Here is a 21,749-nt window from a genome sequence, read left to right as displayed (position 1 = left end):
CCAATAACCCATAAATGACTGAGAACAGAAAACTTGTCGCCAGGTTTTTCAAACTAGAATCCCTGCTGAGACGTCTCGCCATTTGCAAGAACACCCTCTGGCGTAGACTTCAACAGCTGCCATCAGCCTTAAAGCCACAGAAATGCTTTTCCCAACATCCAACTAACATAAAAATACGATCCTAGAAAAGCTGGCCTGTCTGTTAGTATACTACAAATATTTCAAAGGTTAGAGAACTGACTTCTTGCTGAAAATGAATTCCCTCGACATTCTAATCTCAAAGTGTACTAGTATCTGTAACCCTATGGAAAAACTTACTCAATTAAGCGCTAAAGAAGTATGCAGATATGTGTATAATAATTTTGAAACGTCTTATATCTCAACGCAGTAGACACCACTGACATTTATGGTAAATAGTTAGTCGTTCTCGCTTAGTCTGTTCCAGTTAATACTACAATTTCATGTTTGATTATTAAAGAAACATTCGTCGTATAACATTCAAACAATTTTTAATATACACAATAATTTATCATATAGATTAAATATGTATAGGCACAAAATACATACATGGTTTACAATAATCTGAGGATTGTCGAAGTTACACAAAATCCAAAGAAAGTTGATTTTACGAAATGAAGGAAGAGGAATTATTCAATGATGTATACAACTGTCCAATAAGTACAATATAGTTAATATTTTAAAAAAGATTAAACAAAACTGTTGATGTTACGAATTTTTAAACAGGAGACTTTCACATCCTACTATAATAGAACTCATGCTTGAATGATAATGGAAAAACATTTTTATTATGCGATGTGCAACCTCCAACTTTGCAGATTTTTTATCTTGTATGTTTGTATATTTGCAATAGGTGTTACGATTTTTCTGTTTCCTGTCACAGAGAACTTTATTTTTCTTCATTCTCAGAGTGGAGATATGACGTCAGGAATACATCATACGCAGATATAATGCAATGGCACCATCTATACAAATATAATAGTACTGTCTGTTGTATGTCCATGTAAATACTTCGCAGGGTGTGGATGGATTTTCACCAAAATTCGTATGGATGCTCATTAGGTCCATGGGGAAATACACACAAATTTTTAATTTTGTATTTTGCGGTTTTTACGAGTGTTTTTGCGAATTTTTATTTTATCACTACTTCGCTCCTTTTTACGGATCTTCAGCAAATTTGACAGGAAGGTTTCTTGGGTCCATGAGGAGATACATTCAAATTTACGGTTTCACACTTTGTATTTTGCTGTTTCTATTAGTGTTTTGGTTCTTGTTTTTTAATTATATATAAAGAAAACATCTTTTTATGTCCTAAGATAATTTTTCCATAATCATGAATTTACATAATTTCTGTCTATTGTACGGATAACCCAGTGAGTAAGTTTTAACTTATGTTTTATGGCTTTCTTATTATTATTATTCAAAATTCCATTGTTGTGATTAATAACATTTTAGACTCTGTTTCCAAATTTTTTGTTTTATCAAATTAGTCTATACTTTTTACAATAAGAAATTTTACTGTATGAAGTAAAACATTTTGTTTGTTTGTCGTTAAACATAAAGCTATACAATGGGCTATCTGTGTTCTGTCCCCACGGGTATCGAAACCCGATTTTTAGCCTGAGTCACTGTAGGATTAAGTATAATCTTTGCGAAAACACGGTTACACAACTTTTTAAAAAGATCTGGCCTGTGATATTCTCATCCATTCCTGGTAAAGAACTTGGATAAGGGTTCTTCAGCTGGATTCACACCAATTCCTGGTAAAGGACTTGGATAAGGGTGTCTTCTGCTGGATTCACACCAATTCCTGGTAAAGGACTTGGATAAGGGTGTCTTCAGCTGGTTGTTTGAGAAGATTATGTATCGCTGTTGTTTCGAATTAAGCACATAGCTACACAATGGGCTATCTGTGTTCTGTCCACACGGGTATCGAAACCCGGTTTTTAGCGTTGTAAGTCTGTAAACATACCGCCGTGCCACTAGAGGACAAGAAGTTCAGCTTTCGCAGGAAACGATCAGGGATGGACGAAACATATTCTGTGATTTGTCAGACCACTTGGATCATTGTTTTGTGACTTGAGTTGACAGAGTAGAAACCCTAACTTGCATTAGACACTAATTTACCTCTTAACTGATTACTGATGTAAACAGGTAGAGGGCCTTCTTTGAAAACTGTGATGTCTTTTGCATCAGAGGTCTTTCTTTCACATTCATCCTACTGACCAATAGCATCATACACATTTAAAAATAGCGCTCTATTTTGTTATAACTTGCAGACGTTTTAACGAAATTTCCTGGGAGAATAGTTGTCAAGCTCAGGTGCAACCATTGTCTTTTTATTGTGCATACACGGATTCATCGAAAAAATTACAGTGTTCCTATAGGCAAGAAGGTGTGATAGAATCTGTGATGCCCACTTCTGTCGATGTGCTATGTTGACTGGAGTGAAAGGTGCTTTCATCGAGCTATTCATTGTAGACAGCGGTATTGTAAATAATATGACAATTTATCACTGATTGATCGCCTTCCCATTTCTCTAAATATGGGACAAAAATACTGTTAATTTCCAACATCGTTTTATTTGTGATATAAGTGTTTCTTTTTGTGGTCTCTACTGAATTATACCTGTATTTTTACGTCAGAAGTGTTTGGATATGGTGTCACGGAATATTCTTGGTAGTGACTATATGTTTATTTTAGATTGTATGCTTATGTGAAACTATACATTTATCGCAAGAAGGAGTTAATAGAATTTAAGCGATAAAATACTTTACAATAATTATTATTCTTTTGTACTTCTAACAATATATTATCGGAATAAAATACTGTGTGTTTTTTTTTTAATTGCGACCTCTACTAACAGGCCGTTTGAATCCCTTGGTTTGAAAAAAAATGTATGTAAAATATTTTAAGATAATAATGTAATCTCATCATTTACATTTGGCGTCAGACGGGATAACTATTTTAATTGAACTCAGTGGAAAGCCTAATATTTGGTTGTTTGATTGATTTATTGGAATTAAGCACAAAGCTATATAATGGGTTATCTGTGCTTTGCCCACCACCAGTATCGAAACCGGATTACCAGCAGTGTGAGCCCGCAGAGATACCACTGTGCCACTGAGGGGTCTAATATTTGGAATATGGGTGATTGTACTACACTTGAGTGTGCTTATCTATGAAAAACGAATACTATAAACATACTTCCCACGCACAAAAAATTCATCATTTTGACTGAGGCTTCCCTTTCACAACCAATGAAGCTAAATACCGAACAGGTTAACAGTACGGCATAATTTGTGTATTTGCAACGAAATCACTAATACTTTCCTTCGTGCAGTTTGGGAATCCCCACTTATAAGAAATTGTACATGTTCAGGTTTCATACCTGATTCATTTTCGTAACTATAATTACTAACAAAATGTTGTGAATAAGTTTTTCCCTTATCACTTTCAGACATCGATATGTCATTCAGACATTGATTAACGAACCAACGAGGCATAAGAAGACAAAAATAAAGTTTTACTAAAATAAGATTCTGATAAATAAAAATAGCTGTTTTTCTAGAGGTCACTGGTTTACTGATCAATGTTATTAGGTTGACATTAAACGCCTGATTTACCAGTTTAACTATTCTTAGAAATTCGAGGCATCATTATGTTTAAAGTTCATCTTTTTTCCTTTTGTCTTCAGATTTCGACAGCTGTGACGTCGAAATTTACATACGGATTTCAAATGCAGAACATTTTTATTTCTACATATGAATGTATTTGTAAAGAAAACCGAGAAACTTATAATTCTGTGTGTGTGTTTTCTCATTGCAAAGCCACATCGAGCTATCTGCTCAGTCCACCGAGGGGAATCGAACTTATAATTATGAAAATTAGTCTGGTGCAAATGCTAAATTTTTCATATTTATTGATTATATATATATATATATGTTCTTTGGGGGGATGGTTCTCACTGAACGTAGATACAAACTTTAAATACAATTTAAAAATATATGATTTATAGTAGCAGCAAATCCTCAGCTTCGTACGTGATTTTCATTATGACTACACAGTATCTTAACCTCAAATTAAGTTCATGTTTTATGTTCATTATTAAAAAGCAAAGAGCATATAATTCAAAAAGTAATAGTAAGATAGATATCTTTAGTTGTCAATGATTTCTCTTACCTTTTATATTGATAAGTATCAAAACGTTTCACAAATAATTGGCTAGTCTGCCACCTTTTGCTTGTAGTTCATTTAACTTGTTCCATTTGTTTCTATTACTTACTATGACCTCTTATTCTGGTTCTCTAAATTCATTTTTCCGAATGAGCACCAGCTATTGGCAACGATAGCACAGCAATACTTTCAGGTAAAATATGTGTAAGGATATCAACCTGAAAACACCAAGGTAAGGGGTGTGGGAATTGCAGCGATGTATGTCGACAGCTGACGAAGATCGATTGGGTGCCCTTCAGTCGGCCAGCATGCCTACACGCCACCATGATGGGAAGAGACCTTGATCACGCCATCAACGTAAGCTCTCCAGGCACCAACTTTAGTCATTTTTCTTCGATGGGACAGTATAGTGGGGGTTGGGAAAAGGGAGTGACATGGGTGCGAGACCTGTAAGTAAAGGAGTGGACTATACAGGCTGAAACTTTCATTTTTAAAAGAAAATAGAGGGGTGGCCCTAAAGTGGGAGAGGTCTTAAGTATTAAAGTAACCAGCAGCCTCTGCCCTCTTTTTAAAGCACTCCCTCAACACTCGGTTGCCTCCTTCTATGTAGCATCACCCATGGCATGTGGTGCTTCAAAGTCCAGACTTTCTCATAAGCTTCTTGGCCATAAATAAACTTCTGCTATAATAAGCATTTACTGCGGCACTCTTTGATTTCATCCTTCACTTTAAATGGTTCTTCATAGGAGAATTATGTCTATTCTATTTAGATTTGCTTTCCCCCCTATATCTGTTGGTAAAAGAAAATATTAACTGTTGTATACCTATTAGCCTTTCTATTTTTTACTTTCTTTATCTTATTTCATCTATTTAGTCTTTTTCGCTGAGCACAGCTAGGTTTTTAGAGCGCTCGACTCGCAGACTCTTGGTCGCGGATTCGAATTTCCAAACATGCTCGCCCTTTCGGCCATGGAGGCACATAGTGTAACAATCAATCCCACTATTTGTTGGTAAAGAGTTGGCGGTGGGTGGTGATGATTAGCTGTCTTCCCTACAGTCTTAAACTGCTAAACTAGGTACAGCTGGTGCAGATATCTCTCGTGTAGCTTTACGCGAAATTCAAAACGAACAAATAATCTATCTATTTCCTATCTTATAAGTCTTTGTTTTGTGTGTACATATTAAATTATATGAATATCTATGTAAAAAGAGATTTGCCAGCTCTATAAAGTGAAGGGGTCTTTTTTTAAAAATGTGGACATTTTCTTTCACACGAGAATTGAAGTGATTCCCATAAAAGTCAATTGTTATTAAAAATCCCAAGATAGTAAACCTCTTAACCCTTTAAGAATGCTGGAATGATCGTTCGATACCTACCTCTATACACCGCTGGATTAGCACTGGAAGAAGTGCAGATACAATATAAGGTTAGTGCCAGAAAAAGTGAGGATATAGAATATGAATAGCACCAGAAGCACTATGGATAGAAAAATACGGTTAGTATCAGAAGAAGTGCAGATACAAAATACAGTTAGCACCAGAAGTATGGATACAAAATATGGTTTGTACCAGAATAAGTATGGATATAAAATATGAATAGCACCTGAAGAAGTATCGAAATACGGTTAACACCAGAAGAAGTATGGACACAAAAATACGGTTAGCACCATAAAAGGTATGGGTACGAAAATACGGTTAGCACCAAAAGAAGTATGGATACAAAAGTACGGTTAGCACCATAAAAGGTATGGGCACAAAAATACGGTTAGCACCAAAAGAAGTATGGATACAAAAGTACGGTTAGCACCAGAAGAAGTGTGGACACTTATTACGGTTAGTATCAGAAGAAGAGCGGATATAAAATTTCACAGTTTGACAACTACTTGTATTTTCATTGGACTTATGATAAAGAGAGAGAAAATGTGTATTTGTACATTTTTACCTTAGTTTTCAGTAATTTGTATTCCATAAACGTGGTGATACCAATACATGTATAAGTTTTAATTATACAATCAGAGACATTTCTGTAAAATTCTCATATATGTGAACAAGCTTACCCTTGATATCGAGTGTATTCTATCATACTTTCAATAGTGGTTTACTCTCGTGTCCTTACTTTCCTGCTGTATCCAAATCATTCAACTTATGATAATGTGCATGAATCAATAGATTACTTAACACTGGCACGATATTTTAATCAATAAACAATAATATCTTGCAATGTGTGTTTCATATCTGATTAATTTACAACTTATTAAATGTATATCGTGCAATGTCGTGGTCACACTAAAAATATTTAGCTACAGTTAAAGCGAAATAGTTGTATATTTGTGTGTGTGTGTGTATCTTAATGCATGTATATATGATACGCTCGTGTCACGCGCTTTTGAAAATTTATCTTTAAATAAGAGAAAGCAAAAATGTTTGTTTCATTAACAGCATGGTGCATGTTTGTTTGTTTTTTTTAATTTCGCGCAAAGCTACAAGAGGGCTATCTGCGCTTGCCGCCCCTAATTTAACAGTGTAAGACTAGAGGGAAGACGGCTAGTCATCGCCACCCACCTCCAACTCTTGGACTGCTCTTTTACCAACAAATAGTGGAATTGACCGTCACATTGTAACACTCTCGGCTGAAAGGGCGAGTATGTTTGGTACGGCGGGGGATTCGAACCAGCGACCCTCAGATTACGAGTCGAACGCGTTAACCAACCTGACCATGCAGGGCCGCGTGATGCATCTATAGTGTAAGGTTTCAGCACATATAGTATAAGACATCATTATAGGAGAGTCCCTGATGGGTTACTGCAGTTGCTTTTCCTTGTAGGTTATCACACGTTAAGATAAGCCACCTTCACACAAAATGAATATCTTGTGATTATAGAATACATATATTATTACCAAAGTTGCGGTTATTTCGGTATACGTCATTAGAGGTGCAAGTTAAATGGGAAAGGTGAAGTCTCGTTATAATAACTATTTTTGTATTATGTTTAGCTAAAGATATATTGATAGGCCAAGCGGTCGGACACCCATCTTTAACATAAATCAATCCATAATAGGATATGGTACACTTTCATACAAAGTCTTCTGTTGTAAATGTTTTTATTCAGATTAATAGTCACAGTCATTATATAATAAACACGTATCTCAATTACGTGGTCAATGATGAGAGACTAAGCTAACGGGACTTGTATTTTGTATCTGACTTCTAACATATTTTAGAAATCTTAAAATTTTTGCAATAGTGATTCTTTATAAAGTTTAGAAATCTCAAGAAGCTTTACTACAACAAAAAGAAGAAAACTTATACCACGAAAGGAAAATAAAATTATTACTGACAAATGAAGTCAGTTGAAGAAAAGAATACCAGTGATACATAAGCAACAACAAATTTTCAAGTGTATCATTTTATTATTCAAATTTATACTCTACCATTGACGTTTATTTGGATGTTTTATGTATAAAAACACACAGAGAGAGAATAAACAAGTAAATAGTAAAATAATATTATCTCCGAGAATCACGTTGAAACATTTTAGGGAGTGTAGAACGCATAAATGGCTATAAAAGACTCGACCGACCTTTAATTTTAATAACAGCCAGCATAATTTATTCGAGCACTGAAGCAGTAAGTCATGGACTGTTTGAGACTTCGCCAAATCTTGCGAAGTATTACTATTATTGTTATTATTTTGATTATCTACATGAAACTTTTTGGTTTTAGTTCAGAATGTACCTTTCATCTAACATTAAGTCAAAATATGTCTATGTGTACTACGGCCCGGGATGGCCAAGCGTGCGACTCGTAATCTGAGGGTCGCGGGTTCGCATTTCCGTCGCGCTAAACATGCTCGCCCTTTCAGCCGTGGGGGCGTTATAATATACGGTCAATCCCACTATTCGTTGGTAAAAGAGTATCCCAAGAGTTGGCGGTGGGTGGTGATGACTAGCTGCCTTCTTTCTAGTCTTACACTGTTAAATTAGGGACGGCTAGCACAGATAGTCCTCAAGTAGCTTTTTGCGAAATTCAAAAACAAAAAAAACAAACAAGTCTATGTGTACTCAGCGCCATCTAGTTTAGATTTTCATTTTAAACTAACGCTATTGGTCTTATTCAAAGTATAGGGTTGTATTTGTTCCTTCTAAAGACACACCAGGTTACAAAAGCCTTTAAGTTAGACCTATATAGCTTTATAAATGTAGTACTGTTTTTAGCTGTATGGCGTCAACATGTGCCGAGCTACAAATTGAAAGTTCAAGTTTTCAGCCGCGATGCTTCCTAACATGCTTCACATTTATAGATGTAGGCACGTTATAAGAGTAAAGTCAATTTCCATGTTCGGTTTTAAAGACCAGGGTGTGCTCTTATGGCGGCGAGTGTCTAAATGATTAGTAGTTAGGAACGGCTGTACCCATAGGTGTCAGAAGCAAATCGTATGTGTGTGTGAAGGAACCAAAGGTGGAAACGAATCATATCAGTCACAAGAGCGCCTGTAAAAGATAGACGAAAACTAGGATAGTGAAGGGAGAAGGGTTCTTCCGAAATGTTTTATAAACTAGAATGGTAGTTGGGGCCCTTTCTGGTGAAAGAAGGTATGAAGAAACTCAATGGGAAAAAAAAGATAAATTAATAATAAATATACAGTTGATATATAAACTTAAGTTAACTTTCTATTTCTTATCTTAACTTCTTTATCTTTATATGTTATTACTCACCTCCTTATTTCCTGCTATCAGGTTCAGTTCAGAATTTTTTTCCTGTTATAATGAATTATTATTGTGATGACCATAAACTCATTTTAAGTTAAAGAAACTGGAAACTTATTGAAGTTTTTATAGGAAGGTAGTTTAAAGTGATGTTTCTTTCTCTCTTCTGTTCTCACGTCTGTCTCATAAATATTTGAACTTTAGGCCATTCATATTGGGAGTATCAATGCCGTTTTAAGCAACCGTTGCTTAAATTGTTTATTTATTTATTTCTGATATCGCGCTAAGCTAGATGAGTGTCATCTGCTCTAGCCTTACCTTATTTTCAGTGATAGACTAGAGGGAAACAGCTAATTTATGCTTCGGCTAATCTACTTCAATAGTAGGACTGACAATTACATTGTAACGCCCCCACTGCTGAAACGGCAAGCATGTTTCAACATAGAATTCGATCCTGAACTCCTTATATTGCGAGTCGAGTACCCTAACCATCAGGTCTACTCTCGAGTCTAAAAGAGAAACGAGTATTTTAAAACTCCAAATGCATAAAGTTACAATGTTCTAGTACGTTTACATTGTTGAGGTTTTTGATAAGTACGTGCGAAACAAACTAAACAAAAAGAATATGCGTAGAGATAAAATTTGAAAAGTAATTTTTAACGTTTTATTTTTATCCCCTTCAGTGTTTCAAAGTCCTGTAATCTTGCATTCATGTGGCATTACAAAGCTTACATAAACATATATTGCTAATGGGACAGTTTATTTGTTTGTTTGTTTTTTACACGTGGTTCTATTTAACTGAGCACATAAGAATATTGGAAGACGGTTGGTCATCTTAAACTGTAACACAATATTTACCAAACAGTACAAGACGCATATTCTCATTAAACCTTCACGTGGAAAGCTGCGCCTAGAAATAAACATTATAATGTTCGTTGGAAAAGCTGACATCGATTGCTGTATCTCACTCTCAGCTGGTCTAGGTCGTTTCTACCATAGATTCGAAGTTAAGATAGACGGGTATATGTCTAAATTCAACCCGTAGGCGGGCAGACAACACCATATTCTGAAACTCCGCTTCCCCGATGCAAAATCGATCAGCCACAAAGCATTCTTATCTCTTGGACCATCTTTGGATGTCGGGAGGCGAAGGTTCTTATCGAGCTCGTGTTTGCTATTGGCTAGCGCACCCAGAGGAATCATTTCCAGCTAAACCAGCCGTTAGGCCTCGTTCCATTTCGCGCTTCACTGATGAGGCCTCCTAGATAGATGGATGGATGCTCAAGTCAAGTCTCGAGATCGCTCAGGCAGTCTCTGAAGGAACGCAACCCGCATCTCGTGGAGCGTGGACCACGTGCAACTGACGTGTAGTCTAACGAGAATGTGGTACTTGGAAAACTTGTTGACACGACATGAGTTCCACTCCTTCCGACTTCGAACTACGTGCTGCCAATGGCAGGTTTGCCATTCGGCGTGAAATGAAACGCACAATTTGATTTCATGGCTAAAACAATGTGTAGTTATTTATGTACGTGTTGAACCTAACACTGAGAACACAGAAGGTGTTCTGAAACATGGGGGTCGTTTCTCTCAAATATCTAATTTGCAGGAAAGTACATGAAAAAAAAAGGTCCTTGTAATATATGTGTGCATTATATATACATATATCTGTAATTAAATTAATGAAACTACAGACAAAACTTTTAAGGCTTATTGTTTTCAGAATTAACAGTCGTCAAAAACTAACATTATAACGTGGCATACATCCTCCGCTAGTACGGCGGTAAGTCTAGAGATTTACAATTCTTAAATCAGGGATTCGATTCCTCTCTGTGGACTCAGTAAATAGCCCAATATGAGTTTGCTATAATAAAACACCAACACAGTAATATCTAAATGATTTTTACAGTTATTTTTAATTTAAAAAATTAATGTCAGTATAATTTTGCACAGAGAATAACTAATTGAAAGTTTTGTTCGAGCTTCTAGGTAGTTTAATATTTATTGTCGCCTTTGTTTTCGAATAACTTTAAACAATAGGCTATTTTGCACTATGTTCACCGCTGAAAGTCTAACTGGATTTTAAGATTGTTAGACCGTAAACTCACTGTTGACTCGCTGGGAGCTGGTAATTTAATATTTAAGCACTAAATACGTATCAATGATTAAAAAATGGAATAACCGTATCAGCGTGGATTCTCTATTCAGTTGTATATCACAAACAAGTAAATTTATGATGAACACTATGATCTTGCTATGCAATTGTTAGACCATCATAAATTCAACGTATTGAGGTTTTAGTCATTTTCGGAATGACAAATCTGTTGTTATACTAGTATAACTTAAAGACAAGAAAACACCTTTCAAATAACCGTTTACACGCTTTTTATCATTGTTTTGTTCAAAGATGTAACAAGTAGCAGCAGTAAAAAGAGTAGGAAAACAGGAAAATTTTAATGAGTTACATCCAATTAAGTTTCATTTAAAGTGCCAAATGGTTTTGACTCAAACCGTATAGTGTCAGACATGCGTAGCTCAGCGGGCGGTATTACCTTGTATGTTACATGCCTTAACTCGATCGAAGCCCATTAATAACAGTGGCCTCGATGCATAGCAAAATAACATTTCTAAAATTGTTTTTATTCGATTTGTAGTACTATTACACGGTACGGAGTTGGAAAAACACAGATTTACAATTAACGTTTTTTTCAATTCCTACTAAAACAATTCAGTTAAAATATGATGTGTATTGAAATGTTTGTACAGATAAACAAAAAAGTTTTAATTTATATCGTAACATTTAAACAAACAAATCTGATTTCAGATTTCTGACCTGTCATTTGGTTTTTCATATACATAAAGTAAATTTTACCAGTGAGTCACAGGTATTTTGATTAAAATAATACATAATTATATTGGTTACAAATGAATTATTGGGTAAATCCAAGTAACACACAGTGCAAAATTTCATGAAAAGGCAGTGATTTTTTTTTTTTTTTTGTAAAATCCGAGGGTTCGATTTCTCGCAGTGAACACAACAGATAACCCAAGATAGTTTTGCTCTAAAACAAATAAACAAACTTTTATTATTTGTTCTCATTTATTTTCTTTTATTTATTATCACTATTTTATTGTCCCCTGGATCGACAGTAAGTATGATAACCTACAGCGGTGAAAATCGGGGGTTTGATCCTTCATGATAGAAAGAGCGCAGATAACCATTGTGGGGGTTTTGCTAAAAATAACTATTGCATTTTTTGCTCTCACCGTATCTTTCTTTTGTTTTCAAATAAGTTATTTATTTAAAATGTGTTCTAACCATTCTGTCATTTGTTCATACTTTCAAATGCTTCATTGTTTATTTAAACTGTTACTTACGTCTTTCTATTGAAGTTCATCAGTATTATTATTATTAAGTTTGAATTGTTATCATTGTTTAAATCTGTTTTCAAAAATCTCCAAAACCTGAACATTTCCGAATAGTTGATTTTTCTTTATCAATTATTCACAAGCGCTCGAGTATTTGGGACTTTTAAAAGTTACTTTTGTGCATATGCCCTGTGTGCTAATTCTATCATCATGGCACTAAATCTGTTTACTGTGACTAATTTTCATCTCTCTCTTCTTCATCCTCATCATTTCATTTATTCCACTGACCCTTTATCTCATTTGCAGTGTGTGTATTCCTAGTATGTGTATTTGTTTGGTTATTGAATTTTGCAAAAAAAAACAAAACAAACTACACGAGGGTTATATGTGCTAGATGTCTCTAATTTTGAAGTGATAGACCAGAAAGAGGACAGCTAACCTAAATTACCCACCGTCAACTTTTAGATAACTCTTTTACCAACAAATAGTGAGGTTGATCGTCACATTATAAAGTTCCCACGACTAAAAGGGCGAGTAAGTTCAGTAACCAGCTTCGAATCCATAACTCACAGGTTGCAAGTCAAATGTCCTAACTAGCAGGCCTTGCAAGGCCTCATGTATTTTAATCTCGCGTCAGATTTTTTCTTTGATACTAGAAACCTTTCTAACTTCTTTAAACATTGACAATAACATAATCTTATGATTTTCTACAATATAACTTTTAAGTACTGCTCGTGTACAATCATACATGGTTTTAGAAACTAAAAATACCGTGTTGCCCTTAATTAAAGCTACCTCTCTAATTATCTTCCCCCAATATTTTTTATACAGCTTACTTAGTGTAACAACAACAGTAATCCACTTTATTACCTTAATTTTGACAGCAATAGTAGTACAACATATAATCCATTTTTGTTAGGGTAGTTCTGATTTAAAAAAAAGAATTAGGTACTTGCAAACTTATTATCCTTGAAATAAACAAATCACATATAAAAGGTAGCGCCTCCTTCCTTTTGCAGTTAATTAAGGGCAATACGGTAATTTTCTAGTCCTCTTTAGGTAGCTTATAATTTCTCTGGAGTTTTTTGGATAGCAACAATCGAATTATGAAACGCTGATTTTCACGTCGGTTTAGTAAATTGAAACTTTAAACTATTTGTCTCAATCAAGTTAAACTTGTGACTGGAAAATAAACTGAGCTGAGGAACTTTAAAATGTTGCTTTGAAATAGTCGGAATCAGATCACCACAATATAAACTACTTGGACAATGATCCAGTCAGTTAGATACAGAGAGTGTCAACTTAAATTATAATATTTAAATGAAGAAAAACAAACATCACTAATACTGTCAATAACTTTCAATCGAATATAGAGCAAACTCACATAATCTATCCTGTACTTGGAGACAAAGATTAGTAGCATAATCAATTACTTTAATTTGGAGACAGAGACCGCTGACGTAATTCACGACCTCCAAATCAAGACAAATAACGTTCACATAATCTATCATTTGTAGTTCCAGATAGAAACTATATAAAACAAAAAACTTAACCAACAGCTTTTACATGAAGATAAAAAACAGTAGAATAACCTGTGCCTTTTAATTATACACGGAGAGTAATGACATAAACTTGTTTGTAGTTGAATATAGAGAACTTAGACATAATCAGTCTAATAGTAGGAGATACTGAATACTAATAAATACACTGCTTTCATTTGGAAACAAAACACTTTTATTAATCATAATGTTTACTTGCAGACACAAAAAAATCATAAGACCTACAGAGTGAAAGTAAAGAATAGTTTATAATAATGTATCACCCCACGCTATATTTGTTATATATATCAAATCCCTATGACGCCTTACGTTCACTTCGAATTCTCTTGGAAAAAGAGAAAACTGACATGTCTCATGACTTTTAATTAGAGGTACAAACATAATTTATTATACTCATTTGGAGGCAGAAGACACTAACATATCTCACCAATTTTACTTAACATCACTAACATATCTCACCAATTTTACTTAACATCACTAACATATCTCACCAATTTTCCTTAACATTATTAACATATCTCACCAATTTTACTTAACATTATTAACATATCTCACCAATTTTACTTAACATCACTAACATATCTCACCAATTTTACTTAACATCACTAACATATCTCACCAATTTACCTTAACATCACTAACATATCTCACCATATCTTTTACATCACTAACATATCACCAATTTTACTTAACATATCTCACCAATTTTACTTAACATCACTAACATATCTCACCAATTTTACTTAACATCACTAACACATCCCATAAATTTACTTAAAGATAGAAAACACTGTTATAACCCACTACTCTTACTTAAGACAGGAAACGCTATAATAATCATAACTTTCTATTATAGTACTCTCCAGTGGCACAACAGCATGTCTGCAGACTTATACCCCTAAAAATTGGGTTTGGATACCCGTGATAGATAGAGCAGAAATAGCCCTTTGTGTAGCTTTGTGCTTAATTACCAACAAGTAAATCAGTTACTGCTACAGAAAGTTTATATCAAACAAAACTTATTTAATTGCACAAAACTTGGATAAGTTTTAATTCGTTTAAACATTGGTCCTTATAAATTTCAATACTATTCTGTTAAAATGGCACCGAACATTACCACATGTTGTTTTTCTTCTGTGAGTCAAATCGTGAATAACAATTTGATTACGTGCAGATTCTGGAAGTCCTGTTGACTTTCCTTATGGGGCTCAGCCAGGCTTCTACTCCTTTTTTCCGGGCCAACATCCGCCAGATTCTTTGGACTTCCCGCCAGGACCTATGGGGAGCGCCGCAGTACCAAGCCCGCCTCCGTCCTCAAGGGCTATGGACCTTGTTGTACCACCTGGAGGTCCAATGGTACAAGGTACATTTTGTAGTAAGAACTATTTTATATTCTTTCGGGGCTGGGGCTGAAAGAGTAATAACTCTTTAAACATTTACATGTTTAATACTACAACCATAATTACACAATTTTAACATCTCTTATTTTAAAACCAACGTTAAAACCTTTGTTAGCTTTGGTTATTTTTAAAGAACTAGCGGATTTCTTGTAAACGTTTCCTAATTTTTGTATGAAAATTTCATTATAACAGAAAATAAATTAATACAGCGTACATATTGTATATACAATACCTATATCTAAATATACATATATTTAAAGGGTATAAGAACATGTTATTTCTTTTATTTTAGAAGGTGAGAACATATTAAGAAAATATAAAAAAATGTATATAGATGTATGGTTAATACTTCTCACCACCAACTCAAGTAAGGAATAATTACTATAGCAATATCGTAAATCATTATTTGCTTTAATCCTTTACAAAACACTTATGTACAACTTAAAAGACTATGATATATACATGTATAATACTTATTATAGACTATGATATATACATGTATAATACTTATTATAGACTATGATATATACATGTATAATACTTATTATAGACTATGATATATACATGTATAATACTTATTATAGACTATGATATATACATGTATAATACTTACTATCTTTTATGTTTCAACTCTTAGTTGTTATTTTCTTTCTTCATTTGGCTGGCATGTGAGCTTTAGGTGAATAGAGTGTGCATTATTTATTTATTAAGTATTTTAGTATAGTAAGAACTAACTGTTTATCCTATCCATTTCCGTATATATATATATATAATTTATTTCCAGAGAGTTTATGGTGAACTCGTAAATCGCTCAGCTTGTTAGCTCGCGTTTACACCGAGTGGTAGCTTGTTTTGTTAAATTCACGCAAAGCTAAGGGCCTTCTGCGCTAGCCGTTCCAGAAGAAAAGCGGTTCGTCAGCATCAGCCACCGCCAACTCTTGGGCGGTTATAATCGAATAGTGAGATTGACCGTAACATTATAACGCCCCTGCGGCTAAAAGGTGCGAGCATGTTTGATAAAGGAGATTCGAATCGTAATCCTCAGATTACAAATCGAGCTCCGTAACCAATACACAGGATGTTTAATTCGAATCCATTGTCCGATATATTGAATACTTGTCAAAACTTCAATAATAATTAGCCGTTACTTACCAGCTACTTCATAAAGCGGTAACTCAACAATACATGACTTGTTTGTTGTCGTCCAACCCGTTTAATCTCTTATCTACTATTTTTCTTAAAGTTTTATACGGATACAATATATGAGCACAATACATCAGTAAAATAGTAAAATGTTAATTTACTCTCAGAAATGGGGTATTGGTAAAAAGTGCATCAGTTGCACATATTTTTCTTGCGTTTGGCTCGTTAAAAATCAAATAGTTTTTTAACAAATTACATCAGAATAAAGAATCATCTTTACACACTACGTTGCAATCTTGATATTTATAGTTAAGGACTACTTTTTATTCATTTTTAGTTCAAAAACAGAGACCTAAAACATTTGATGTTGATGATGTCACTTCAGCTAACTTAGTAGCGTCAATAGCATATGTGATACTTACTGTACCGAGTAAGAGAGAGAGAGGAAGTCTTAGGGGTGTATGAAGGTTGCTCCCCCCCCACTAGTACAGCGGTATGTCTACGGATTTACAACGCTAAACTCAGGGGTTCGATTCCCCTCAGTGGGCTCAGCAGATAGCCGGATGTGGCTTTGCTATAAAAACACACACACACTTGCATGAATATTGAATTATATTATATCAATTAAAAATTCTTAAAGAATCAGCTGGAGGTATTTAGTCTATTTCGTCGATTTCTAAGTTTATATACATAGTAGTATATAAATAGTGCTTTAATTTTGTCTTAGGACATTCAGACGTTAAGGAAAAAGTTTTGGTTTGGCGGTGTTTATACACTGAATTATTTTTCCTTAGGGCAACTGAACCTTGCAGCAGACGCCCCCTATCTCCAGCACCACAGCGATCTTTTGTCTCAACGTTCCAGTCCTGACTCTGTGCTGAATCTGCCACCTGTTACAGATGGTTACGGCCCACCTAGATCCTCAGCGCCAGAGTCGTTTCATCCAGGTCTTTCTCATCAGTCACTAAGTGAGACACCAGTTTGGTGACATTATTCTCGTCAAACGGACTCTGTTTGATCTGGATGAATTTAAAAAAAAATAACATTTGTTGTTCTGGAAAAAAAGAACAAGTAAACAAAACCTAATCAACCTCCAATTACCCCCACTCACCTTTAAATAAGAAAAGTTGGGAACAAACACACCCTTTGGAAAGTTAGGCCTAATAATAGGCCAATCGTAGCAGAAGCTGTCAAATATAACTCCTAGGTTCTTCATCAATACTAGCGAAATTTCTAGAGAAGTGCGTTTCAATTTTACCGGGTTTTTTTTTCGCAACTGAGTCAACAGGAAATGTATAACTTCACCAGATAGTTGTGCTATTAATGCTAACATACCTGGTGTAACGTTCAAAGAACTCGAAATATTCGCATGTACATTTGCATTTAACAAAATTTTTATGAGCACTTGACAAGAATGAGAGTTCTTCGATGAAATGATCGACCACGTCAGATTTCGAATTGCGATGAGAAACCAACAATATTCGGATATAACAAAAAAGTCATGATATAAGATCCTCATTTTTCAATATTTAAAAGCATTTGTTGTTGATGTAAATAATATTCCTTGTTAGTGCATGAATGTTATTTATGTATACATAGTTGTATGAAACTGCTTTTAGCTCAAGCATGTGTTTAGGATCAAAGTACTCCAGCTTCAAACTTTCAACTTAGTGGCGGAATACTTAGTTTGATTCCTCTAAAAGAAAAAAGTAATCTGAATATCTGAATGTGTAATTATACGGTGATTAGTCCTCATACTCAATGTAAATATATGGGACAGTTTCACAACTTCTTTCGCGCATGTTTTTCTTTCATAATTACATACAAAAATTTTCGACTTGAAGACTGCATTTCCACGCATTTAAGTGGCTTCGAGGAATGCTGAAATTGTTTTTGTTTTTTAAAGTGTGTGAGGCCAACTGACGTCAAGGGCAGTAGTGAATAACAATGTCATCCTATAAAAATTATCACGCTTTTGTCACGTGGCCAAAGGACAAAAATCATCATAAGTATTGTAATCTCTCTAATGACCTTCGTTGGATTCAAATGACAAAGTGACACAACTTAGTGTTGGGTTATATTGCTATGAAAACAATAGTATGGACGAAATGAAACACGCGGGTCATAACGTTTATCTTCTGCTGGACTGAGGAATAAACTATAAAAATAAGCTCATCTTAGCAGAAGTTAAGTGTACAGTTTGTGGTTGTCAGTAGGCCAGTGGTCAAGTATACCTCTTTCTAGTTTAATGTTTTACGTATGGAATGCTGATGTTAGCTGAACATTTCTGTCAAGTTGTTATAAGTAGATATATTTCTAGATTAGAAAAAAATATATATTCATAGAGCTTTCCTTTTTGTTTTTCTTTTGTCCCCAGCATTTTTCTACACAGATATCAAGCATAATGTCTTTTATTTATTTATTTCACTTTCACACAATGATGTATTAACGTTATCTATCATTTTATGTACAAACTTTACTTTCTCTCCAAATGTTTATGTTTCACATGTTTTCTGTAACATGACTACCATTGCTAAATTCACAAGTTTAATGTAGTTAGTGGACTTGAGGTGTAGAGTCATAGTTAATGGTTCTCATAAAAGTTTTCGTCGCATTGAATATCACCCTGTGAATCAAATATATGTAACAAAATATGACTCTTATGAAAACCAAAGATAAAAAAGCATTAAACAGAAGAAAAGCATTATCTTACTTTTAAATCTCAGAAAATTATTTGTATGACTTTTTTTTTTAAAAGGATTGATTACGTTTCTTAAAAAATATGGTGTGTGTTTCAGAATTTATATAAAACCTCTAGTAAAATTAAACATTGGACAGCTGAACACAATAATAAGATTGGTTTAACTTATTAGGCTTTTTCCAATTCTGATTTGTCGAAAGAGTAGCAAGTATATATGTTCTTCAATTCTGAATAACATATTTAAGCTTAATCTTATATAACAAATACTATTTAATTGCAAACTAAAATTCCAAAAATATTTAACAAAAATTAGTAAAACTGTTTTAACAAAACAGTGTTCTGACTTTATATCAATTAATTTTTAAACTTTCTTATCTATACTAAGACTGACTCAGAATTTTAGTTACTGGACAAAATGTGAGATACTTTTGCCACTTTTGTATCATTAATGAGTAAAGTTAACTATTCGTCTGTTTATTTAATTACACTATGTAACATAAATTTTGTTCCTGGATAGTATGTGTTATTTCTTAGTTGCTTATGTTATAAAAGTACAGAAAATGGCCATTTATTCCCTTGAAACTTTGCTTTTGTGACCTGGATAATAAAATTTAGAAATTAACCTATTTTCTATGTAAAAACGGGCAAATTTGCACATTTTCATTTACATAAGATCTGAATAAAACAACATATGAAACAAGAATTACGTGTATTTATACTAAAGTTATACAAAAATGTTTAGAAGTAAGTAGTTTTTCGAGATTTGAGACTGTAATGTAAATCACTTTCACATATCAGCTCCCAAATATAGTCTCCCATCATGTTTTTGTTATACGCTCCCAGGTCACAAAAGTAAAGTTTGAAGAGAAAAATAGGTCTTTTCCATTTACTTTAGGGATAAGCAATTGGGAAATAACACTTTCAGGAACAAGAAAAGTAAGAATTTTGTTACATATTAAATTATAACTTTGTCATCAGGTAAAATAACTTAAATATTATTTCATTAAAAACACTTATTTAATCTGAATGTCTTTACAAGTAAAGAGTTTCGAGCTTTTTCTACCAAATCTGGTCAGGAAGACGAATAACGTTCGTTTAACATTTTTCACCTAATAATAGTTTAAGTAATTTTTAGATGCCAATTTCAAAGTTTTTGTCTGGAAATTAATATGAATATTAAACACAGACCGGCTATAACTATTTTCTCATTTGTGGTTTGTCGCCATATAAATCGTTCAATCATCATTCACTGTGTTTATTTGTTTTAACCTTCATTGTTGCTGTGTCGTTTTCTAAAAATGTACTTAACGTCGTTTTCGATCTTACCCTATTGATGAACCTCATCTTCCGTACGCTAGGGACTTTCACTATTATGGTATAATATTGTGTTATATTATGTTTAATTTAAAGTTGTATGCACTCTTTGTTGTATAGGCACTTGTTTGAAAACAAACAAACAATTATATGTGGATCAAGTACTTCAATTTCAGGGTTGCACAGCCGTCATAGTGGCTGGTTGTACCAGTCTTTATGTAACAAACACTCTGTTGAAGGTAATATCTTCAATGCAAAGATATGTATAATAATAAAAGTTTCTTTAAAATTATCTTTTTGTGGCTTCTGTGCTTTGAAATAATCCGTATAAACATTACCACAATATATATTTTTTATACCTAAACATCTCTGTGGATACAATGTGTGTTAATATGGAGGGAAGGAGCCATAACGAACTCCTCCTCAATAAAGATACTATATATGTATAGCTGTAATTCTATTCTATTTGGTGTGATAATTTATGTGGTTTTTGCCACACGTGCAATAATAACGATGGTGGACGCTTTTAATACGTGTAATGTTAAACAGTTTCAGTGTACACGTAACAACTTAACTACGAAGAAAGTTTGTTACGTTACTTATAGTTGCTGATTTTACAAGATGACTCAGAAATAAATCATGACTCTTTCCAATACGTATGATCTTTCTCAGGACTTCTCTAAAAACGGCATACTCGAGACTGGAGTGTAGAATATACATCAATTGATAATTAGTACCTATACAACTAAAAAAGTGTAATGATGAAGTGCATTTAGGCGTTCGTATATGATACTACTAGTCGTGAGTAGTGCTGATACTGTATTGTCACCATCTTACCAAAGGTACTTCATTAAGACTATGTCTGTTCCATCTTTATTTGCTTATTTCATTACGTGATTTATTTGATAAAGATATTTTGCTCCTTGATAGTTCGAGTAAAGCTTCTGTATATTATTTTGGATAATCTCTTATTGCTTCACAGACATTCGGTTAATACACTGAAATAATTTGTTTGAACGGAGATGATAGTGAACTTTACATAGGTAGCGTGACTTTGATTAATGTTAGTTACATCTGTATTAGTTCCGTGGTAGCGTAAGTAAACACTAAAGGCCATTTGGCTCAGTTGCCAGTGCATTCGTCTGGTGTGCGAAAAATGTACAGTCTTATTTTCATATTTTGCAACAAATAATATCATTATTGTTAAGCTGATTCTGTGGACAACATGAACGATTTTTCAGAACAGCGAACAATTTTGTCAAACACTTGTAGAAACATGTGTAATTCAATATTTCATTTATCACAACAGAAGCTTACTAAAATATACATAATGACAAATTATATCACCAGCTTATCATAAAT

At 33.9% G+C, this 21,749-nt stretch overlaps 1 protein-coding gene across 2 annotated transcripts in view; it reads left to right on the top strand.

The window, feature by feature from the left end:
- The window catches only part of LOC143237991 (LIM/homeobox protein Lhx1-like), a 125,283-nt gene extending 104,604 nt beyond the window's left edge, over window positions 1-20,679 (top strand). Inside the window, exons 5-6 of one of the 2 annotated variants that reach the window (XM_076477840.1) lie at window positions 15,004-15,192; window positions 17,167-20,679. In XM_076477840.1, coding sequence (XP_076333955.1) covers window positions 15,004-15,192; window positions 17,167-17,360 — 383 coding nt within the window. In that variant the 3' untranslated portion in view covers window positions 17,361-20,679. Of the gene's footprint in view, window positions 1-15,003; window positions 15,205-17,166 lie in introns of both variants that reach the window. The other variant, XM_076477839.1, reaches the window with a different exon arrangement.
- Window positions 20,680-21,749: the final 1,070 nt, after the last annotated feature.

The sequence above is a fragment of the Tachypleus tridentatus genome, chromosome 13 (genome assembly GCF_004210375.1).
Source record: "Tachypleus tridentatus isolate NWPU-2018 chromosome 13, ASM421037v1, whole genome shotgun sequence".
In the NCBI taxonomy this organism is placed as follows: Eukaryota; Metazoa; Arthropoda; class Merostomata; order Xiphosura; family Limulidae; genus Tachypleus; species Tachypleus tridentatus.
Note: the sequence above shows the minus strand (reverse complement) of the source record. Positions and strands in the feature narration are given on the sequence as shown.